This window comes from Streptopelia decaocto (assembly GCF_964273445.1).
Source record: "Streptopelia decaocto genome assembly, chromosome: 3".
NCBI classification, from domain to species: Eukaryota; Metazoa; Chordata; class Aves; order Columbiformes; family Columbidae; genus Streptopelia; species Streptopelia decaocto.
This window is the reverse complement of record NC_138656.1, coordinates 90117577-90136543: the sequence shown is the minus strand read 5'-3', so window position 1 is coordinate 90136543 and position 18967 is coordinate 90117577. Positions and strand designations below refer to the sequence as shown.

Sequence of the window (18967 nt, the reverse complement as noted above, 5' to 3'; positions counted from 1 at the left end):
TTTTATTAAACTGGTGAGAAACAGGGTTTTAGCACTCCAAAGTGACTTAAATAAAGGTTCGGGTATCAGTTGAGGAAAATTATTAAGGGGCAGCAACTAATACAACAGGCGGTCCACAGTGTGCATGCACGTGGCTTCACTCAAAACAATGCCAGAGCCGGCCCTGAGTCCGAGACGAATACATGCTTGCCTGAACACGGTGCGGGATTATTTTAAAGAGATCCACGTACTTACACCCGTGGCGGCAAGGCAAGCGGAGTCTCAGTGTCGGGGAGCGGGGGGCTCTCGGCGGCAGCAACTTGCTCGTGCTCCGAGAGACCCGCAACAATGGGCGGAGTCTCGACGAGAATCCTGGTTTTATTGGCTGATCAGATCTGACTGTAGGCATTCTAGAAGCTTCTCTGCACCCCCACACTGGCTGTGGGTGCCCCTGAAGCCTCCAAACATCCCCCACACTGGCCGCAGGTGCCCAGCGGCTCAGTGGCGCCTACTGAAGGAGGGAGGGGGAGAGAGGGGGATTTGCATTCTGCCACATATGGTCAGTTGTAGAAAACTATCTTTTGAACAGTCACTTGTAAGAAATTCTTGATATGCAAAAATTTACTTGCAAAAACTATACTTCCTTCTCATATCAAATATAAGGCATTTTTTTCTGCAATATAGAGTAGCGTTTGGAATCAGTGTGCTTTTCTTCAGATCACATACTTAAAGATGAAAGTTGTAGCACAATATAGAATCAGGAATCCGTGGAATATTTTTCCAGCAGGGAGTTTCCCAGACAATTTTGGTCTTGAACAAGGTACAAGGATTTTTGGCAAGAGGAAGCAAGTATTTCTGGGAGAGCTGGCAAGGACCATTCTGAGTGGGAAGATACTTGTTCCCTGTAGCTGTGGAGATGGAGTTCAGTTCATTGCATCTCTGAGGCTGGACGTTAGGAGAAGGTTCTTCACCCAGAGGGTGGTGGACCACTGGAACAGTGATCACGAACACAGATCATTTCCATTGCTGCTTAGCATCTATAAAGTCTGCATGTTCTGTACATGCTCTTTTCAGGAAGCCTAAATAATATAATTAGTCTGCTTCTAATTTTTAAATTTAAGCTTTTAAAAACTTGGAAGATCTTTCCCATTAATGCTACAAAACTGTATAGTTTGGGTGCTCAAATTAGTCAATAAACCAAATTATGGACAACTTTTGCCTAGTGCATGGTATGCAGTGGTTCAGTTTAAGATTTCAGTTTATTTTTAACCTGTTCTGGAACTTAGATTTATTTAAAAATGTATTACATACAAGTGAAGGTATAAGGATAAATTTTACAGTCCTGTGCCATGTCCATTATGACCATAACTGCAACTTATTTCATTACAAATACAGAAAAGGGGTTCTACTTCTGATACTGGAGCAGCATCTTTAATGAGAATTTTTTAAGCACTCTATCTTTTTCAGAAAGGTCACTTGTGTTTTGTTTTGTTTTTTTCCTTTAAAGCCACAGAAGAAAGAGGATCAGCAATCAGAAGCTAAAGCCAGTCCAAAAAAGTCATCAGAACCCACTATCGACCTTTTAGGACTGGGTAAGCAATAAAAAATTAATTGTTTTTCAGTTGACCACAGATACATCATTCTGTATTTTAATAGACATACTTTTATTTTCTCTGTGCTTACTGATAGTTGAATGAATTTGCAAACTATAAGACTGAGTCTATGGATTTGAAACTATAAAGGAAAATGCCATAGGGATCTGGGTATATCAATACTTGTGTTTTGCTAAGGAGAGTAATGAGCTCCTGTGGGAAGGAGAAGTTATCAAAGTGATCTTCAAAGGGCTTGTGGATTATGGTATTTCAATGTTTATGGAACAAATGTACTTTTTAATGAAAATGCTGAGCTCATCTGAATTGTATAACTGTAAAGTAACTTATATCATAAAATTGCTATATAGTTAAAAGAACAGTAAACTGTCTGACTGCAGCTGACTAGTACGTTTTTAAACTTAATACATTGGGCATTTCAGTGTTGTGTACTGATTGTGACCATCATTCATTTTAATCTACTATACCTTTTTGTTTTCTGACTGGCAGGTAACTGTGTATTTGTCTTGTAAATAAACTGGTTTGGACCCAAATAATTTTATTTGTACTGTCTGGCTATACTGTTGAGTTTTTTATTTCTTTTTCTCTGCTTGTTGAAGGCCATAGTTATAAAATCTGTCTTTTATGTAGTGTTACTGTGTGTTTTTTCATTGGGTAGACTCTTAAAATGGAACTGGAATAATTATATATTACAATAATGATTCTTGTCTTTTATTGTTCAGTGTTAGGAAAATTTTCTAAGTGTTGAGAGTGGATATTAAGAGTATATATTAATGTATATTAATATAATAGTTATTCTTAAATTTCCACATACTTTTTACAGAATATTGGAGGAGGCTGCTTAGTCTTAAATGTAATTTTTTTTAACTTTGTAGAAAAATGTTTTGTTTATTTTTAAAAATTTTGGGGTTTAAGGTATGAATAATGTTGCAACAAAACAATAAATGGCTTCTCTGTTTTAAAATTCACACTATCATACAAAATGCACGTTATTTTCCCTCTGGATGTAGAATAGCTGCAAAATACTATGTTTGTACTAGTTATGTATGTGTTGTGGTCTATATCTTGTTTCAAGTCATCTGCTACCATAGGCAAGCAAATCTCATTAACACAGTAGAAGTTAGATTATGCATGTAGAATGAACCTATTAGAAAAAAAAACCACGGTAATTAGAGTTGATGGAAAGCTGATTCTCCTTTATTTTCCTTTGCCAAACCAACAACTTAATTAAGAACTAAAATTTAATCAATATGTGATTTTGAGATTGCTAGGCTTCTGTGTCCTTTTAGGCATGATTTGAAAAGAGTCTTGGTAACACTGTTTTATGATCCTATAATGACTTGGATTACTTAGGGTAACTTCAGATGTTAAATGCAAAAGAAAGAGTCTTATAATTAGTGCTCAACAGCTGTGCTGCTTTTGTGAGACATACAAAGGGCAAAGTTTGTAATCTGTTTGTTAAAAAACCCATAATTTTACAGGAGGGAGTGTTTAAAGATCTTTTAAATAACAAATTGAAAGGCAGCGTAATGAGGTAGTAGCACTTGGAAACCACTGAGCTGCAAGTGAGATACGTATTAATGAGAGTAGACCTGCATATTTCATTTGGAGAGTTGTCTTTTAATTAATGCCTGCAGTAGACTACTTCTGATGGTATTTAAAGAAAGAGTATTACATAGTGTTAAAAGAAAGTTTTCAACCCAATATATTATGAAACCATAGAATAGCCCAGGTTGGAAGGGACCTGGAAAGATCATCTGGTCCAGCCTGTGGGCAAGGGAGCCCATGTGAGGTCATCCAGCATCCTGTCCGATTGCAGCTTGAAAACCTCCAGTGATGGGGGCCCCACCACATCCACGAGGAGGTCCTTCCAGTGATTGATCTCACTGTAAAAAATATGGAGATGAAACCTCTACTGGTGCAACTTGTACCTGCTGCCCCTTGTCTTCTCCATGTGGTTCCTTGTGAAGAGAGAACCTTGGTCCCTTTGTATAATAGCTGCCCTTTAACCACTGGCAGACTGTGATGAGATCCCCCCGAGCCTTCTCCAGGGAGAAAAGACCTCACTCCTTCAGTCTTGCCCAACAGGGCATGTTCTTCAACCCTCTGACCACCTTTGTGGCCCTCCTTTGGACTCTCCTCAGTCTGTCCGCATCTTTCTTGCATTGTGGGCACCAGAACCACGCACGGACTCCAGGCACAGCCTGGCAAGTGCTGAGCAGCGTGTGATCACGTCTGTCTCAGCAAGTGATGTCCCTGCGGACACGGCCCAGAATCCCATTTGCCTTTGTTGCCGCAGCAGTGCACTGCTGATTAAAATGTTTGATATGTCATATCAAACACTATTAAAATTGATATGATTGCACAGCTCGCTCTTCTTACTGACTGGACAATTAGGATTCATTCTCTTAGGTCTTCATTTCTGCAAATGAAGAACAGTAGTAACTTTTACTAGGGCAGATCAGAATTGCTTGTGATAGCATAGGAATTAATTTTAATGGATTACAACTCATGCTAGAATAATTTTGGCTTTCAAAGCAGCGCAGCCTCTTGCAAACTATTTTCTTGAGTAAGCCTCAGTGCTAGCTTTGGGTATGGAGTTAACCTTTGGATCATTGCTCTTTTTATCTCAACTGGGTTTTAATAGTGGTCTCATGAGAAGGTAAACATCCTGTGAGATAGGAGTTACCCAGTGGCAATCGTAGCTAGAAAAGATAGTTTTCTAAAAATAAATTGTTTTTTATTTTTCTTTACAAGTTGCAAAATTCTCAAGGTAATAAGTGTAGGCAGATTGTATCTTTAAATCTTGTAATAGCAAAGGAGGCATAATATCCTCAATGACTGTACTATCCTGTTTCTGTTTCTTCTGAGGCTTTTTAAATAGATTCATGTGGTTCCCTTGAGTTCTTGTTCGGGGGGTTTATTATTGAGATACCATTTGTATATTCACTTCTTAACAACCCAGCTACATAAACATTTGTGGCTCTTGGCCTTTTGTTTCAGAGTAGATTTTAGTTCAACACACACAGAAAGGTGAGGAAATGGACATGTACAAGCCAAATAATCTTAGATTCTAGACAAGCAATAGTGTTCATGTTCTTGCTGTGCAACCCCAAATTTCTTCATTCTCTTCCAAAGCCCTAAGAAATCACAGCCTGTTTCTTTGCGCTAAAACTGAAGCTGATTTTTAATGCTCTCTAAAATTAGTTGGATCTTATCTACTCTGCAAGAGTGCCCTATTGAAAAAAATGGGCACTTAAAATTCATGCTAAAATCAATAATATGGGATTTTATAAAATTAATTTTAATAGAGTTATAGGAAACATTTTTCAGTTCAAAAGTCACAGTGTGTAAACTGTATTTCTTCAGCTGTGCTGTATTTTCATATCTGATGTTAAGCTGGCACTCCATGCTCCTTTTTGGAGTTTTGTCTTATAAGGTAGATGTCTCCACTTACGCCAGATTGGTGTAAATACAGTTTTTTAAAATACTTGTAAAAAATTGTATGATAGCTGTGTACGATAGTGGGAATCTTTTCTTGGAATATTACACAGGCAATTTTGGATCATTCTGCTTTTTAGGCTATGGCATGTAGAAATTATTTCAACATACAAACTCACAGAAAAAAATATTAAACTATATTACCAGAAAAAAGGAAAGTGCATTTTACATATTCTGCATCATTTAACATGTTTAGATGTGCCCTTCATAAAACAGACAATTGCACGTTCTCCACTAACCATTGTGATAAGTTACAATGAATGACTAGAAGAATAGAAATTTATTATGTTGTTGGTATTAACTGAATGTGATGTGTGGGGCGTTCATCCGGCATGACCGGATGTGAATTATGATACACTGAAAGCTGTGTATCTGCTTGTGTGGGGGAAATATTCTCTGAAGGAATTCTGTGAAGTTTTGAGAGCTGAATCATGGTGTGAATTGTAGCTGAATGTTGCATAACTGAGAAATGTACAGGATGTTTCAAAAAGATGGACCCAATTTGAAATCCCTACATGTCTGCAACCATGAACTGCCCATGAATGAAACTCTTACCACTTGGAAGGGCAGGGCATAGAATTTCAAATTATTACAGCTCCATAACTCATTAAACTGTTTGTAAATTTTCATGTAATTCTATGTGGTTGCCATCATGAAATATACTGCTTTGAAACACGCTGTAGTTTTGCCGGTACTCTTTGGTAAGTATCAAAGCAGCATAGTTGGTTGTCAGTTGGAAAGCTGCATTGAAGAAATAATAAAGATACATTTATAAGTACATAAATATCATATATGGACGCACAGATCGTAGACTCAGAATCACAGAATAGTTTGGGTTGGAAGGGACCTTCAAAGGTCATCCAGTCCAACCCCCCTGCCATGAGCAGGGACACCTTCAACCAGATCAGGTTGCTCAGAGCCCCGTCCAGCCTGGCCTTGAATGTTTCCAGGGATGGTGTATCTGCCATCTCTCTGAGCAACTTGTTCAGTGTTTCACCACCTTCACTGTAAAAAATTTCTTCCTCCTATCTAGCCTGAATCTCCCCTCCTTTAGTTTAAAACCATTACCCCTTGTCCTGTCACTACAGGCCCTACTAAGAAGTCTGTCACCTTCCTTCTTACAGGCCCTTTTTAAGTACTGAAAGGCCTCAATAAGGTCTTCCCAGACTGTTCTCTTCTCCAGGCTGAACAACCCCAACTCTCTCAGCCTGTCCTTGCAGCAGAGCTGTTTCAGCCCTCTGATCGTTTTTGTGGCCTCCTCTGGCCCCTCTCCAACAGGTCCATGTCTTTCCTGTACTGAGGGCTCCAGAGCTGGATGCAGGACTCCAGGTGTGGGGTCTCACCAGAGCAAAGGGGCAGAATCACCTCCCTCCATCTGCTGGCCACACTCCTTCTGATGCAGCCTAAGATACGATTGACCTTCTGGGCTGCAAGCACACATTGCCGGCTCATGTCCAACCTTTCATCCACCAGTACCCCCAAGTCCTTCTCAGCAGGGCTACTCTCAATCCCTTCATCCCCCAGCTTGTACTGATACCAAGGGCTGCCCTGACCCAGGTGCAGGACGTTGTAGTTGGCCTTGCTGAACCTCCTGAGGTTCTCATGGGCCCACTTCTTGAGCTTGTAAACATGTTAGCATTTATAGTATTGCTGCTATGTTAAGATTATGCTTAGGTAAGCAATGTATCTACTCAAACTGAAAACATTTACAACCACTTGAGGCATACAGCATTGTTAGCTTTCTGGCTTTCCACATTTTGTTTTTAGAAGTATTATATAAAAATGGCCTTCCTGTGAATACTTTGTCAATTCTGCAAAGGTTTTAGCAATAAATAAAATTTTACTAATGCAGTAAAAAAATTCCACAGTCATTTTGGACAGACAAGCCTTGTTTATATCTTTGCCCCAGGTTGTTTTTTTTTTTTAAGTATTGAACTATTTCTCTCAGTTCTGCCTTTCTAGTAATTTGGTGTAATAAATAATAATATGCATATTCTCCCTCTATTGCAAGTCTTGGTATGGCTGTCATAAATGATTGTATATATAAAAATACATGGCAGCGCTTAGAAGTTCTTGTAAATAGTTTACCGGATAGAAAATGAGTTTCAGAAACATAATGCAAAGTTTAAGAGCAGATCTCCCTTGCTCTTTCCTTTTCTTGCTGTCCCTGTGAAGCTCTTCTCATGGCCATTCTCATTGCTGGTGCAGATAAACATACCATGGATTAATGGTATATATGAAAGCTTTCATAACAAACGGCAGCACTGAATTGGAAACCATGATATCAGGCACTAATAAAATATATACAGAAAAGCACTGCAAAGGCTAACATCACTGGGACCCCTCACTCACTAAATACATCCTGCTAAATAGCTTTTGTTTCTGCTGTCAAATTTAAGCAAGATTTCCTAATCTGACATTAGAAGCAGCATCTGCTTTGGACAGTATAGCAGACAGCAGTCAGATATTCTGTCATAAATTCTAAGAGCAGTTTTGGGACCGCAGGCAGGAGCAACAATGAAGAACAGCAGCTATTGACTCCCCACATTACCTTCTCTGACGCTCTGCCTGGGCTGTGCTCTCACCGCAACAGCTTCTGCCACACCTGACACTTCATACCTAGCGATGGATCTGTCCTCCAGAGAAGTGATGGAAGGACAAGTTAGCCGTTTCAAAGTAATTCTGTGATGGTTGAAGCTATACATTTCTCAAAATATTCAGACAGGCCTATATAACTTAATCTGATTTTCACCTGTTCCATGGAAAGACTACAGCCATGTTTCCTTCTGTCAAATACATGCCGCCTCTTCTAATCAGTGTTAAGTTTAAGCACAAGCTGAATGAAAAGTAATATACTTAGAATAATGTAGAACTCAGAACTCTGCTGGAGTATCTTTATTCTACTACAGAAATAATTGAAAATGAGGAAGGAAGGGAAGAACTGCTTCCTAATCCATGACCTGGTCCATTGAAGTTCAGATTATCTGTAATCTCTGTGTATAAAGTGTGAACTGTTATGCTGAAATAGAAATATTTGTATTCCTGCATGCACATATATATTTAAATGAAGATACTAATATTTCTACAAGTGATAAACTGGAGTGAAAACACTGTTAGGTTTCTTCTGTATTCTGAAGTTTAGTTCTTTATGAAATCTTTTTGTTTCATGGGAGAAACATGCTTTCAGAGTTGCTTTTTAATAGATACGAATATTCCAACCATTACATTTTTGAGAATCAGTAAGACAGGATCCACCTGTTAACACTATTCATACGGGCTTTAGACTGCCTCGTAAACAGTAATTCAAAATGTCTGGTTTCTGCACTCATGCAGACAGGAAAATATTTATTTTTAATGTAAAATTCAGTAAGAGATGAAAGGTATGTACATTATCAAATAATGCTCTTACAGAAGGGATCTAGCAAAAACCTGGTTTTCATAGTATTAATTTATAAGCAGCATATTAAACACTTGAAAAATACTATGTTCTTGCAAATGTGTTCCCTCATGAATATTGTAAATATGTGAAATGCCTGTTTTAGTAAATTATTATGTTTAAATTTTCAGTCTCATATGTTAAACTTTTTTTCATTCAGGGAAACTGAACCACTTTGGAATGTGACGAGAGATTTTTATTAATACATGTGCCTCACTGAGAAAATGAGATCATTAAATTATTAATTCTAGACAATCCTTTTGCATGAAAATTATGCACTGTTCATTCCTAAATTTATCTGAAACAGTGAACCTTTGGGGAGATGTTGGAACTGCCTGTCTGCAGAATGACCTCAAAAGAAGCTTGTTACTTAATTTACCAGTGTATTTATTTACACCCATCTTAAAGCACTGGTGTGGATGGAACAGTGGGTCAGATCATACATGTGGTCATTTTGCTGTCTGCTGACTTCCATTCATCGGAACAAAAATAAGGGAAGGAGGAGACCTTCACAGCCAAGATTTAAATAGCTTTGTCATAACCACAGATGAGTTTGTAACTTTGCTTTTAAGAACTGTTGGAATGGCAATCCTCCCACTGGTCAAATCATGACATAGTAATAAAATTGGCTGAGGTGGCTACTTCACTCCTGTGGTCATTGTTCAAGCTACTCACTATTTACTCAGCGTAGAAGATCTAATATTGCCAAGCCATTCCCATGGTCATTTTGCTTTTGTGGACTTCTTGGGTCTTTATTAGTTCTTGCAGACAGCACTTATCATCACAAACTTGTCACAATTTTGGGTAATAAATACTTGCTGAGGTTCAGTTTCTTGCGAATGCTACTCACTTTTCCTTCTCACATCCCTCCGCCAAGGTATTTTCGTCCTCGTTATTGGGTCTGTTTGCTGTTGCTCCATGCAGAATTTGATGTCAGTTTCCCATTGACATGGAGTAGATTTGAGAATTAGCAAATACTAAGCTATTGTTTATGTTTGCTACTAAATTAGGGTATAAAATAATTTGTGCATCTGAAGTAGTAAGGAAAGCAAGCACAGAGCTCCCAAAGAATTGCAAACCTGCACCCTTCTGCTTGGTTGTTTCATAATTCCCTGTATGAAAAAGGTTCAGTAAGTGCTTTAAAAATATGCTGGGGATTTTACATATACCAGAGTCAGTTCAAAGTTGTGGTTTCTATAGCAGCTATAGCTGTGCCACATCGTCTATTTGTATTAAGGCACAAAGGCTAGCATCCCTGCAGTAAGACAAGCTGCATATGCATGGGTGGCGCTAACTGCTGACTGTTCCACATTGTTGGATTTTGACATTCATTACTTCTGTGTCAAGTTTTCACATATACAGTGGTAACAGTCTTTAAAATAAAAAGTACTTTCATGCAAGGCAGCCAAAGCAGGGCCGCCTTCCATCATAGTTTGAAGGCAGACAGAAATGAGCGGTGATCTTCGGAATGGATTGTTTCAGAATGCAGTGCCTTCTTGGATGAGTTAATGGCCAAAAATCTTGTCAGGTCTCCTGTGATGGTCTCCTCAGTCAAGTGATTTCCAGGCTGGTGAAGGGACTGGTGCTTCGTACAGTTTCTGATACCTTGTTTTATCCTGTCAATGTCCTGGGCTATTGGGAAAGTTAGTCTCCAGCTCCCAGAACTGCACTGAGTTTGCATGTGACAGAACAAAATAATGAAAAATTACAATATTGTACATGCAGGGTGACTGGTCTTGCTATGGTCTGCTAGTTATTTGTGTTCTTAAATAGAAAGGTAGAAGAGAGCAAAAGAACTTCTTTCCAAGTAGTAAACTCCATTACATCTCTTGTCTTAGAAGAATACTGCAATTGTTCCTTAGCAGATGGGAAAGAATATTGCAATTATGTGAGAGATGGAACAGTATTATTTTAAATAATTGGTGGAAGCTTCCTACGATTTGATTTAATTAAATTAGGTATATTGACTGTGCTCTTTACTAATTGTACCACTTCCCTGTCCTCATTAGAGTTCTAGAAACTTTAATAAGCCTAAACCTCACATCTGCTTTCAGCCTTTCATGTTTCTCTGTGGCAGTAAGGCATGTGTTGCTTGTGTTAGCACTAAGCTGCTATTGCTGATGTTCCAGTGATTAACCTCTCCTGTTGAAATGGATCTTTTCACACAGGAGGATAACTGTCATGGGTGTAGGACACTGTAAGATAACTTCCTCACTTAGGAGGAAGTGACTGGCTTTCTTCAATATATAGTAAATATTTTTTAATGTCCTTGATGCTTTTTAAAGTGTTCTGTGGTATTTTAAATTTGGAATATTTTAGCTTGTAATGTATGTCTGAAGTTTCTGATGTATGTATTTGAAGTTAGCTACCTATGAGTGTTTGTGTGACTTCAAAAAAAATTAAAGATCCTTTAATTAAGATGCTAGGTAAGTTAATATTTGCTTTACAGAAACTCCTTCTGAGTAATGAGATCAGTGGATACACTACATGCAAGTAAAAGGAAGTAGAGATTTTTATATGTTTTAGTAGTAGTTTTTTCAGTGTACTGTAATCCAATGGTTTTAGAATATTTATCCTCGGGTAATGCTATGCCAGTTGTCATGGCAATATTTCTGTCGGAGAGAGAATCTTGCCTTAATTTGGCTAGTTTATTCTGCCAGAAAAGTCTGACTTGTCCAGAGAGTATTTGATACATTGAAACTTAACTTTTTTATTTTGCCTAAAAAAAGCTTTCTTAAATTTGCCGTTAACACTGTGCAGTGATCATAGTGTTCATCAGAATCCATACTCAGCTTTGTATTTGTCAAGCTCTATGTAATGGCAACCCATTTGTGATAAGCTTAGGAATAAAACTAATTAGCCATTTTTTTCCACGCGTTCTTGGTCAACTTAAAAGCAAGTGAGAAATGGTCACTCAATTCCTTAAGCACATTTTGTGATGCTTTTGTCCCTACATCTTTTAAAGTATTTTCTTCCAATTCTCCTTAAAAGTATAATTCTTCAGCCTTTTTTTAGTCTGCACGTATTCCCATTCACTTAGATTACGAAATATATTCCTGTGTTAAAATGGTTACAAGCAGCAGGGCTGCAGAAGGTGAACTGTACGAAGCGAGAGCCGTGGGTTCTTATGGGTCACGAGCCCAGGACCTGTGGAGCTACAGAATAAAGTCAGTGCAAAGGGCTTTTGAAAAAGGGGGAAGTTTAATTATGTACCCTTGAGTACATTAGCAAACCAAGAATAACTTTATGTATTCTAAAATACAAATTTTAATTTGAGAACAAAGATCAGTGCATTTTGTGTGATACATGGCTACAAAGTTTGGGCCTTCTCAGTGTAAATTTGGGTCTTCTCAGTTTAAATTCTCATCTGTTTATAAATTCTCACAGAAAATGTTGGTGTTCTTGAAAAAGCCACTTGAAAAATGAATAATGTGTACTGATAAGTTGGCATGGTTGTCCTTAGGGAAATCTTTTAAGTGTTTTGTTTGGAGGCGGTTGTTTGTTTTTTCTGAAGCACGCTAGTATACCATCTTTGTAGGGAAAGAAGTTCTTACAAAATCTAAACAATATCGCAGTCTGCAAAATGTCTTCTCTCAGAAATTGAATACAGCTTTGATGGGTAGGAGGGAATGGGCAGCTTTAAGTATTCTCATGCTGTTAAAATATTAACCATTTTCACTTTAAATGTGATTCTGTTGTCTTTTTAAGATGGTCCAGCTGAAGCTTCCATTACGAACGGAGGCACTGCTGCTGTCACCGCGCTGAATGATGACCTGGATATCTTCGGTCCAATGATCTCTAATCCTTTACCGGCAGCTGCCGTACCTCCTGCGCAGGTAAAATTAATTCATTTGTGTGTGTGTGTAAATATGTGCATACACGTGCATATTTTCCTTCAGGGAATTGTTCATTCATACAGAAGGAATGCGTACTTCTCAAAACTCGTGACTGGAGACTCTTTAGCTGTAATGGTTCTATTTTTCTTACCTCATCAAGATTCCATGCTGTTTGGATGTAGAACTAGGAAATAATGTGGTCTTCCCTTTTGATTCCCTCATGTTATCCAGCTAGGCTGGATTCTGTCTTACCCTGGTGATAGTATTCATGTTTTCTTTTAAATTTACATTCTTTTGTCTTGTTCTGTTTTTTAATAGGTATTGCTGAATATATTTTTACTTGATGTTCTCATGTTACTGGCCTTTAAGACATACTTTTTAAGGACCTCTTATTACTATATGATGCTGATGTTTAGGAAAGGCTACAGCAGATGCTTCTTAGAGCTTCTAAAAATGTGGGGTCTCAAGCTTCATACTCAAAATCAGGAATGGATGTCAAGAAAAACTAGTATTGCTTCCCAGGCTAATCCATCTTCTGTCTCATCTTACAACTTGTATGTCTGTCTTTCCTCAAGGAAGGGTAGCATAACCCCTGCACCTGGCCCACTCCCTCTCTTACAGCCATGATAGTTTGGAAGATGCCCTATTGCCAAGCCTGTTGTAGCTGAGAAAGGCAGCTTTGCGACGCACAAAGAAAACTGCTGAAAGCTGAAAGCTGCAGCTCCTGAGCTTTCAGCCTCAAAGAACAAGGTGTTGGTGCTAAACATAGCTGGTGGACATCAGAATGCACCTCCTTACAGAACAGTTAGGGTTGGAAGTGACCTCTGGAGATCATCTAGTCCAACCTTCACCTAGAGCAGATGGCACGGGAATGTGTCCTGCCAGTTTTGAATGTCCCCAGAGAAGGAGACTCCACAACGTCTCTGGGCAGCCTGTTCCAGTGCTCTGGCACTGTCAAAGTAAAGAAGTTTTTCCACATATTCAGATGGAACCTCCCGTGCTTCAGTCTGTGCTCGTTGCCCCTCATCCTGTTGTTGGGCACCACTGAAAGGAGTCTGGTCCCATCCTCTTGACATCCACCCAAACTGGCTTCTGAGAAGGGAGGCTTTGGAGGAGCACTCAGATAACCTCCCCATCTTTGAACGATTGTGGTGATTGGGAGAGGTGCCTGAGGACTAGAGGGAAGCAAATGTCACTCCTATCTTCAGGTAGGACTAGAAGGAGGACCAAGGGAACTACAGGCCAGTCAGCCTCACCTCGATCACTGGGGTGCTGTGTCCAGTTCTGGGCTCCCCATTACAAGAGAGACAGGGACATACTGGAGAGACTCCAACAGAAGGCCACTAAGATGATGAAGGGACTGGAGCATCTCTCCTGTGAGGACAAGCTGACAGAGCTGGGGCTGTTCAGCCAGGAGTCTCAGGGGGATCTCACTGATGTACATAAACACCTGAAGGGAGGGCACCGAGATGACGGAGCCAGGCTCCTTCCAGCGGTGCCCAGTGACAGGAACAATGGGCAAACGCCATCTGGACTGCTACAGCTGTCAGACCAACTTAAAATATTGAGGTTGTCATGATATTTATCTGCTGGTTTGCACTCTTTTAGGAATTAAAAGCCAAAATGAAAGCACTTATTTTTAGTCTCATGTGTTAATCTAAACTTCTTGTCAGCCACATGCTATTTGTGTAGTCAGATGGGAAGTGTGAAGTGATGGACTCAGCAACCGTATTTGTGGTCCCGACACTTCTGACCATTATTTCACAGTGAAAACTTCCTTTGGGTAGGTATTACCTTTCACAGGTAATCACATGAGCTATCAGTGACAAAAATTATTTATGTTTAAACATGAAGCATATTGGAGATAGCTTCCAGTAGCTCTGAAAAATGCTGTTACACTGACATCATGAAACTGCTCAGCAGCATGTTCCCTGACCTCCTGATGGGCGTTTCATATTGGTGTAGAACCATTGAATAGTTTGGGTTGGAAGGGACCTTTAAAGGTCATCTAGTCCACCCCTCAATGATTATAATGACTGAGAGCACCATGTATAGCCTTTCTTAAAAGTCTTGGATAGTGTGAGAATGTTAGATATGTGAAAATCATGTCAATGTTTGTTTTGGGGTTTGTTTGTTTTTTACTTGAATGCCACCTGCTGTTTTCTTGCCAAGTATTTTGCATTACCTTCCATTTATTGAGATGGTGAACACTTCGGGGAGTGCTTGTTCAGTGCTTTGGCTCCTCTCAAATCTTCCAAAACCAAACTGAATGAAGAGACATTAAAGGAACATTTAATCTCATGACATAAACATAACAGATAAACAGTCCTTCAGGTCTTCTGCTCTTCTGTCATGCAGGGGCTGGTTTAGGCGGGTGCATGGTGGGAGGACTGTGTTAATATGGAATAATACAATAATCGGACTTCCTGGGTATATATACAGTCAAAGAAATACTGCTATTTAGGATGGGCTTTTCCCTGAATGTATTAAGTCTGACTCTGGCATTTTCAAAGACTGGTTATGCAACAGTGGCAAAGAATTGTCCCAAATGGAGAGGACTTCCTACTACCCATTAAAAAAACCCCTTCGATTTTGCTTTGTAGTCAGAAATTTTTGTCAGTAATAAGCAAGAGGCAGTAGCTTTTTAAATACTTAAGAAGGAAATGGATAGTTTGCTTGTACATTGGCCAGAGAGAAGGTTTCACTGGAGTTGAACAATTCCTGGTCGTTTTCTGTCTGCTTTCCCTCTGCACCCTGCCCTTCCTTGCTGCCTAAGGTCGAGTGACCTTGGCCCAAATTGGCTGTGGTATAAATGCAGGGTATTCACTTGCCACATAGTTTCCACTTCTTGTTCTTTTTCTCTTCCCTTTCTACAGCAGGTTTGGAGATTTTTCACCATCAACCATGTGAATCTGCACTCCTTTCTCCTGATACTTTCTGGGCAATTTAGTTGTACCAGAATTGTTTTGTAGGTTGTTTTCTTTTTTTTTCCTCCAGCTTATAACACTGAGCTTTTTAGATTTTGAGAGCTTTTCAGCACTTCGAGAGTCAGATGTGTTTTCTGAAGCTGCTTATTGAATGTTTGTGTTGTGGCATTTGTACAAAGCCGTGTGTCGGGGCCCAGTCAGCAGCCTGCCGGCAAAACCAGGACAAGCTTGGAGGTTGTTTCTTTAAGGGAGAATATGTTGTGGTGGCTTCTTGTCCATCTGATAAATGTGGGTACACAGTGACAGTGAACAGAGGGACCTGGTTGCAGATCTGGTCCCTTCATGGTGGCAGCACAAGGAGGATTTTCCTTCAGGGTAGGATAAAGTTGAAACTTGTGTGTGCTGTGGGATCGGGCAGGTGGATGCTGAGCAGTTGGGGATCGTTTAGCTGGACTAAAACAAGGCCATATTTTAGGTATGCATTCCAATCCTGGCTCTTCTTCAATGCATATACCATCGATTTGCATTAAAAGTTCCCACTGGTAATAGGATGAGTTGTGTGTTTTAAGAAATACAACAAGATAGCAGTGAATTGCCAAGCAAACTCCCATATGGAACTGTGTGTGCGAGCAGCAAAATAACAGCACTGAAAGACACCTGGATGTCATTTGTTTACAAAACATTTTGGTGCAAGAGCAGTAAACAGGCCTGACAGACTGCATGAATTTTAGTTTTTCAGTTGTAGTCTACAGTAAGTTATAGATAATAATACTTTCTCAAGAAATTAAATATGCTCAAGAACTCTACGCCAATTATAAACAATGTATTTTAGAAATTTTATTACTGTAAGTAGATCAACTGAAATTTTACTTTTGCCTTTTCTCTAAAATACTGTTCCTCTGAGTTGTAATAGTAGTTTTAGCTCTAATCTGTTCTGCCTATGAGAGGATTAATGAGATGTAAATTGTAATCTCCTTATTGATTTCCTAATTATTTTTCATAATCTAACTACAGCTTGTGATTTATGTTTCTAACTGATGAAAAATGTAGGAGCAACAGGAATGAATAATCTGTATGTGTTTGCCCTGCAGCTGGTCAGGAATTTAGTTTTTCTTATTTTGTAACCTCTGTCTGGTCTGGTCCTCTGTCTATATCATATGCACTGCTTTTTTGTCTTGGGTCATACCAGATCTTTTTAGATCCTCATTTGCTTAAAGTTAATTTCTGTAAATGAATTGGGTTTTATTTGGTTCAGGAGGGAGGATGTGCAGTAAATATTTAACCTAACCTCTTTTGCCGTTTTCATTCAGTAGTCTGTCTTGACCTTTATTTCCCAGAGCACTTCCACTAAACCAACAGCTGCCACCTTGTCCACAGCATCCGGGGATCTTGATCTGTTCACTGAGCAAACAACAAAATCCGAAGAGTCGACAAAGAAACAACTCTCCAAAGACTCCATCTTATCACTGTACGGCACAGGAACCATGCAGCAGCAAAATGCTCCAGGTAAATCATTTTGTAAAGGTTTCTGTGCAATCCTATTTTAAGCTTTACCTAGAACAGTAATCTCCTGCCCATATAAGACTAAGGTTGGGTAACCCCGCTACCTATATTCAAACTAAGATTTTTATTTTTACAATTTATAAAAATGAGAAAATTACTGAAACATAATACAGAAGCTAAAGAAAAAAAAACAGTATGTGATTTTTATTTATAGCTGTTCAAATTATCAAGTATACAATTTACTGAAAGATTTGTGAATTCAGCTTTTGCCATCTAATTCATCATTTATGGTTTTGAGTCTCTGCTGTGCAAACAGCAGGCTGCCAGGATCGCTACAGTGCTGTCATATCTTCATAATTTAGCTATGTTTGTATGAAAACAAAGACCTCCAATACAGTGATTAAGAGATTCCGGTTCACCACAGGGATTTGCAGAACTGGCAGTTAATCCTTGCTGGTGAGTCCCTTCCTTTTCATAGAATCATTTCAGGTGGAAGAGACCCTTAAGATCATTGAATCCAACCATAACCTAACTCTGGCACTAAGCCGTGTCCCTAAGAACCTCATCTATGAGTCTCTTAAACACCTCAAGGGATGGTGACTCCACCACTTCCCTGGGCAGCCTGTTCCAATGCCTGACAACCCTTTCTGGGAAGAAATGTTTCCTAATATCCAATCTGATAGGTTTTAAGCAACTTCTTCCTTAGACCAGAAACTAAATTAGCAGCACTGACGTCCAATTGGACAAAGTTAGCCTTTAAAATTATTTATTCCACTTCTAACTTATGGGGATGGGGAAGAAAATCACGGAAAGCTTTTTCTGAAGTCTCCCCTTCTCTGGTACAGGTATGTTCATGGGGTCGTCTTCTATGCCATTTACCACACAACCATCAACTCATTTTCAAGGCTTTCCAGCCATGGGAGTTCCTGTGCCTGCAGCAGCTGGGATGATGGGAAACATGATGGGACAATCGGTGCCAGTCATGGGACAGAGCACAGGCGTGATGGTGGGAATGGGAATGCCCAATGGATTTACTGGTACGACACAAACTGGTGTGATGGGACTTCCTCAAAATGTTGTTGGACCTCAAGGTGGAATGGTGGGACAGATGGTCACACCACAAAATAAGTTTGGATTGCAACAAAACCAACAAGCTCAATGGAACCTCTCTCAGGTAAAGACTCGCTATCACCAGACCCGAGCACTTTAGAAAAGATGGTGCTTTTCAGCTGCAAAATGTTGGGCTGTGGGAGGGAAGTTGCACTGTAGCCAAGTTTCACACTGCTGAACTGTGAGCTGCTCAGATGCACATGGAAAAAAGCAGTGACTAGTTAAATTAATGATAACTAATACAGAAGCAGAGAATAAATTTTGGCAAGGTAGACCAAACTCAGTTTTCTGCTTCTGTAGCTACCCTCATCCCAGCATCTGAAATATGCAGGTAAAAAGCTGGCTTAGCTCTGCTTACAAAACACTGAAATGTAAACACAGGCTGATAACTAAAAGGAGAATTTAATTGTTTGAGGATAGCCATTAACAATTAATACTTCAATTTACAGACCTCAAGATAAATTTCAGTGGAATGTGCAGTGCTTTGCACTCCAACATTCTTCTGTAGATAATTTGCTGAGGCTAATTCATTATTTATCTGTAGCATTTCCATGCTATTTTAAAATTTTTTTTTAAATATGTTTAAAAGGTTCTCTAAAAGTGCTAGTGCACACTTACTGCTCTATTTATACATTATCCAATGAAACATCTTGAAATCAGGCATTTGAGAGGGTATTTGGTGGGGCGGATCAAACCTAAACGATTCCCTTGGCATTCAGTATGGACAATAGCAACTATTTTTTTCATAATATTTTCTTAATTATAAGAACAGTATGATAATTACATGCTGCTTACTGTAGTAATTCAGGAAGTGAACCTTAGTGACTTGTTTAGATTTGATTATATTAATTTTTACTGTTCTACTCAGTCCTGCAGTGTGAACATTTATGAAAGTAAGCAGCATTTCTTAAACGCATAAAATAGCCCCTGTTTGCAAATACTGGCTGTCATGCTGCTTTGAAAGTAATTTTTAAAAGGTGAGAATTTCAAAATGTCAAACAAAAAAAAATCTGTGCATTTACTGCCAGCAGTCTTTTTTAGGTATCTAACTTGAAAAAGAGCCAT

General features: G+C 39.1%; 1 protein-coding gene across 4 annotated transcripts in view; it reads left to right on the top strand.

The window, feature by feature from the left end:
- Window positions 1–18967, top strand: part of SMAP1 (small ArfGAP 1) — a 92832-nt gene that overhangs the window by 71497 nt on the left and 2368 nt on the right. For 2 of the 4 annotated variants that reach the window (XM_082047412.1, XM_082047410.1), the window contains 4 exons: window positions 1493–1571; window positions 12235–12362; window positions 16627–16795; window positions 17638–17966. In XM_082047412.1, coding sequence (XP_081903538.1) covers window positions 1493–1571; window positions 12235–12362; window positions 16627–16795; window positions 17638–17966 — 705 coding nt within the window. Of the gene's footprint in view, window positions 1–1486; window positions 1572–12234; window positions 12363–16626; window positions 16796–17637; window positions 17967–18967 lie in introns of all 4 variants that reach the window. The other 2 variants (XM_082047411.1, XM_082047409.1) reach the window with 1 other exon arrangement.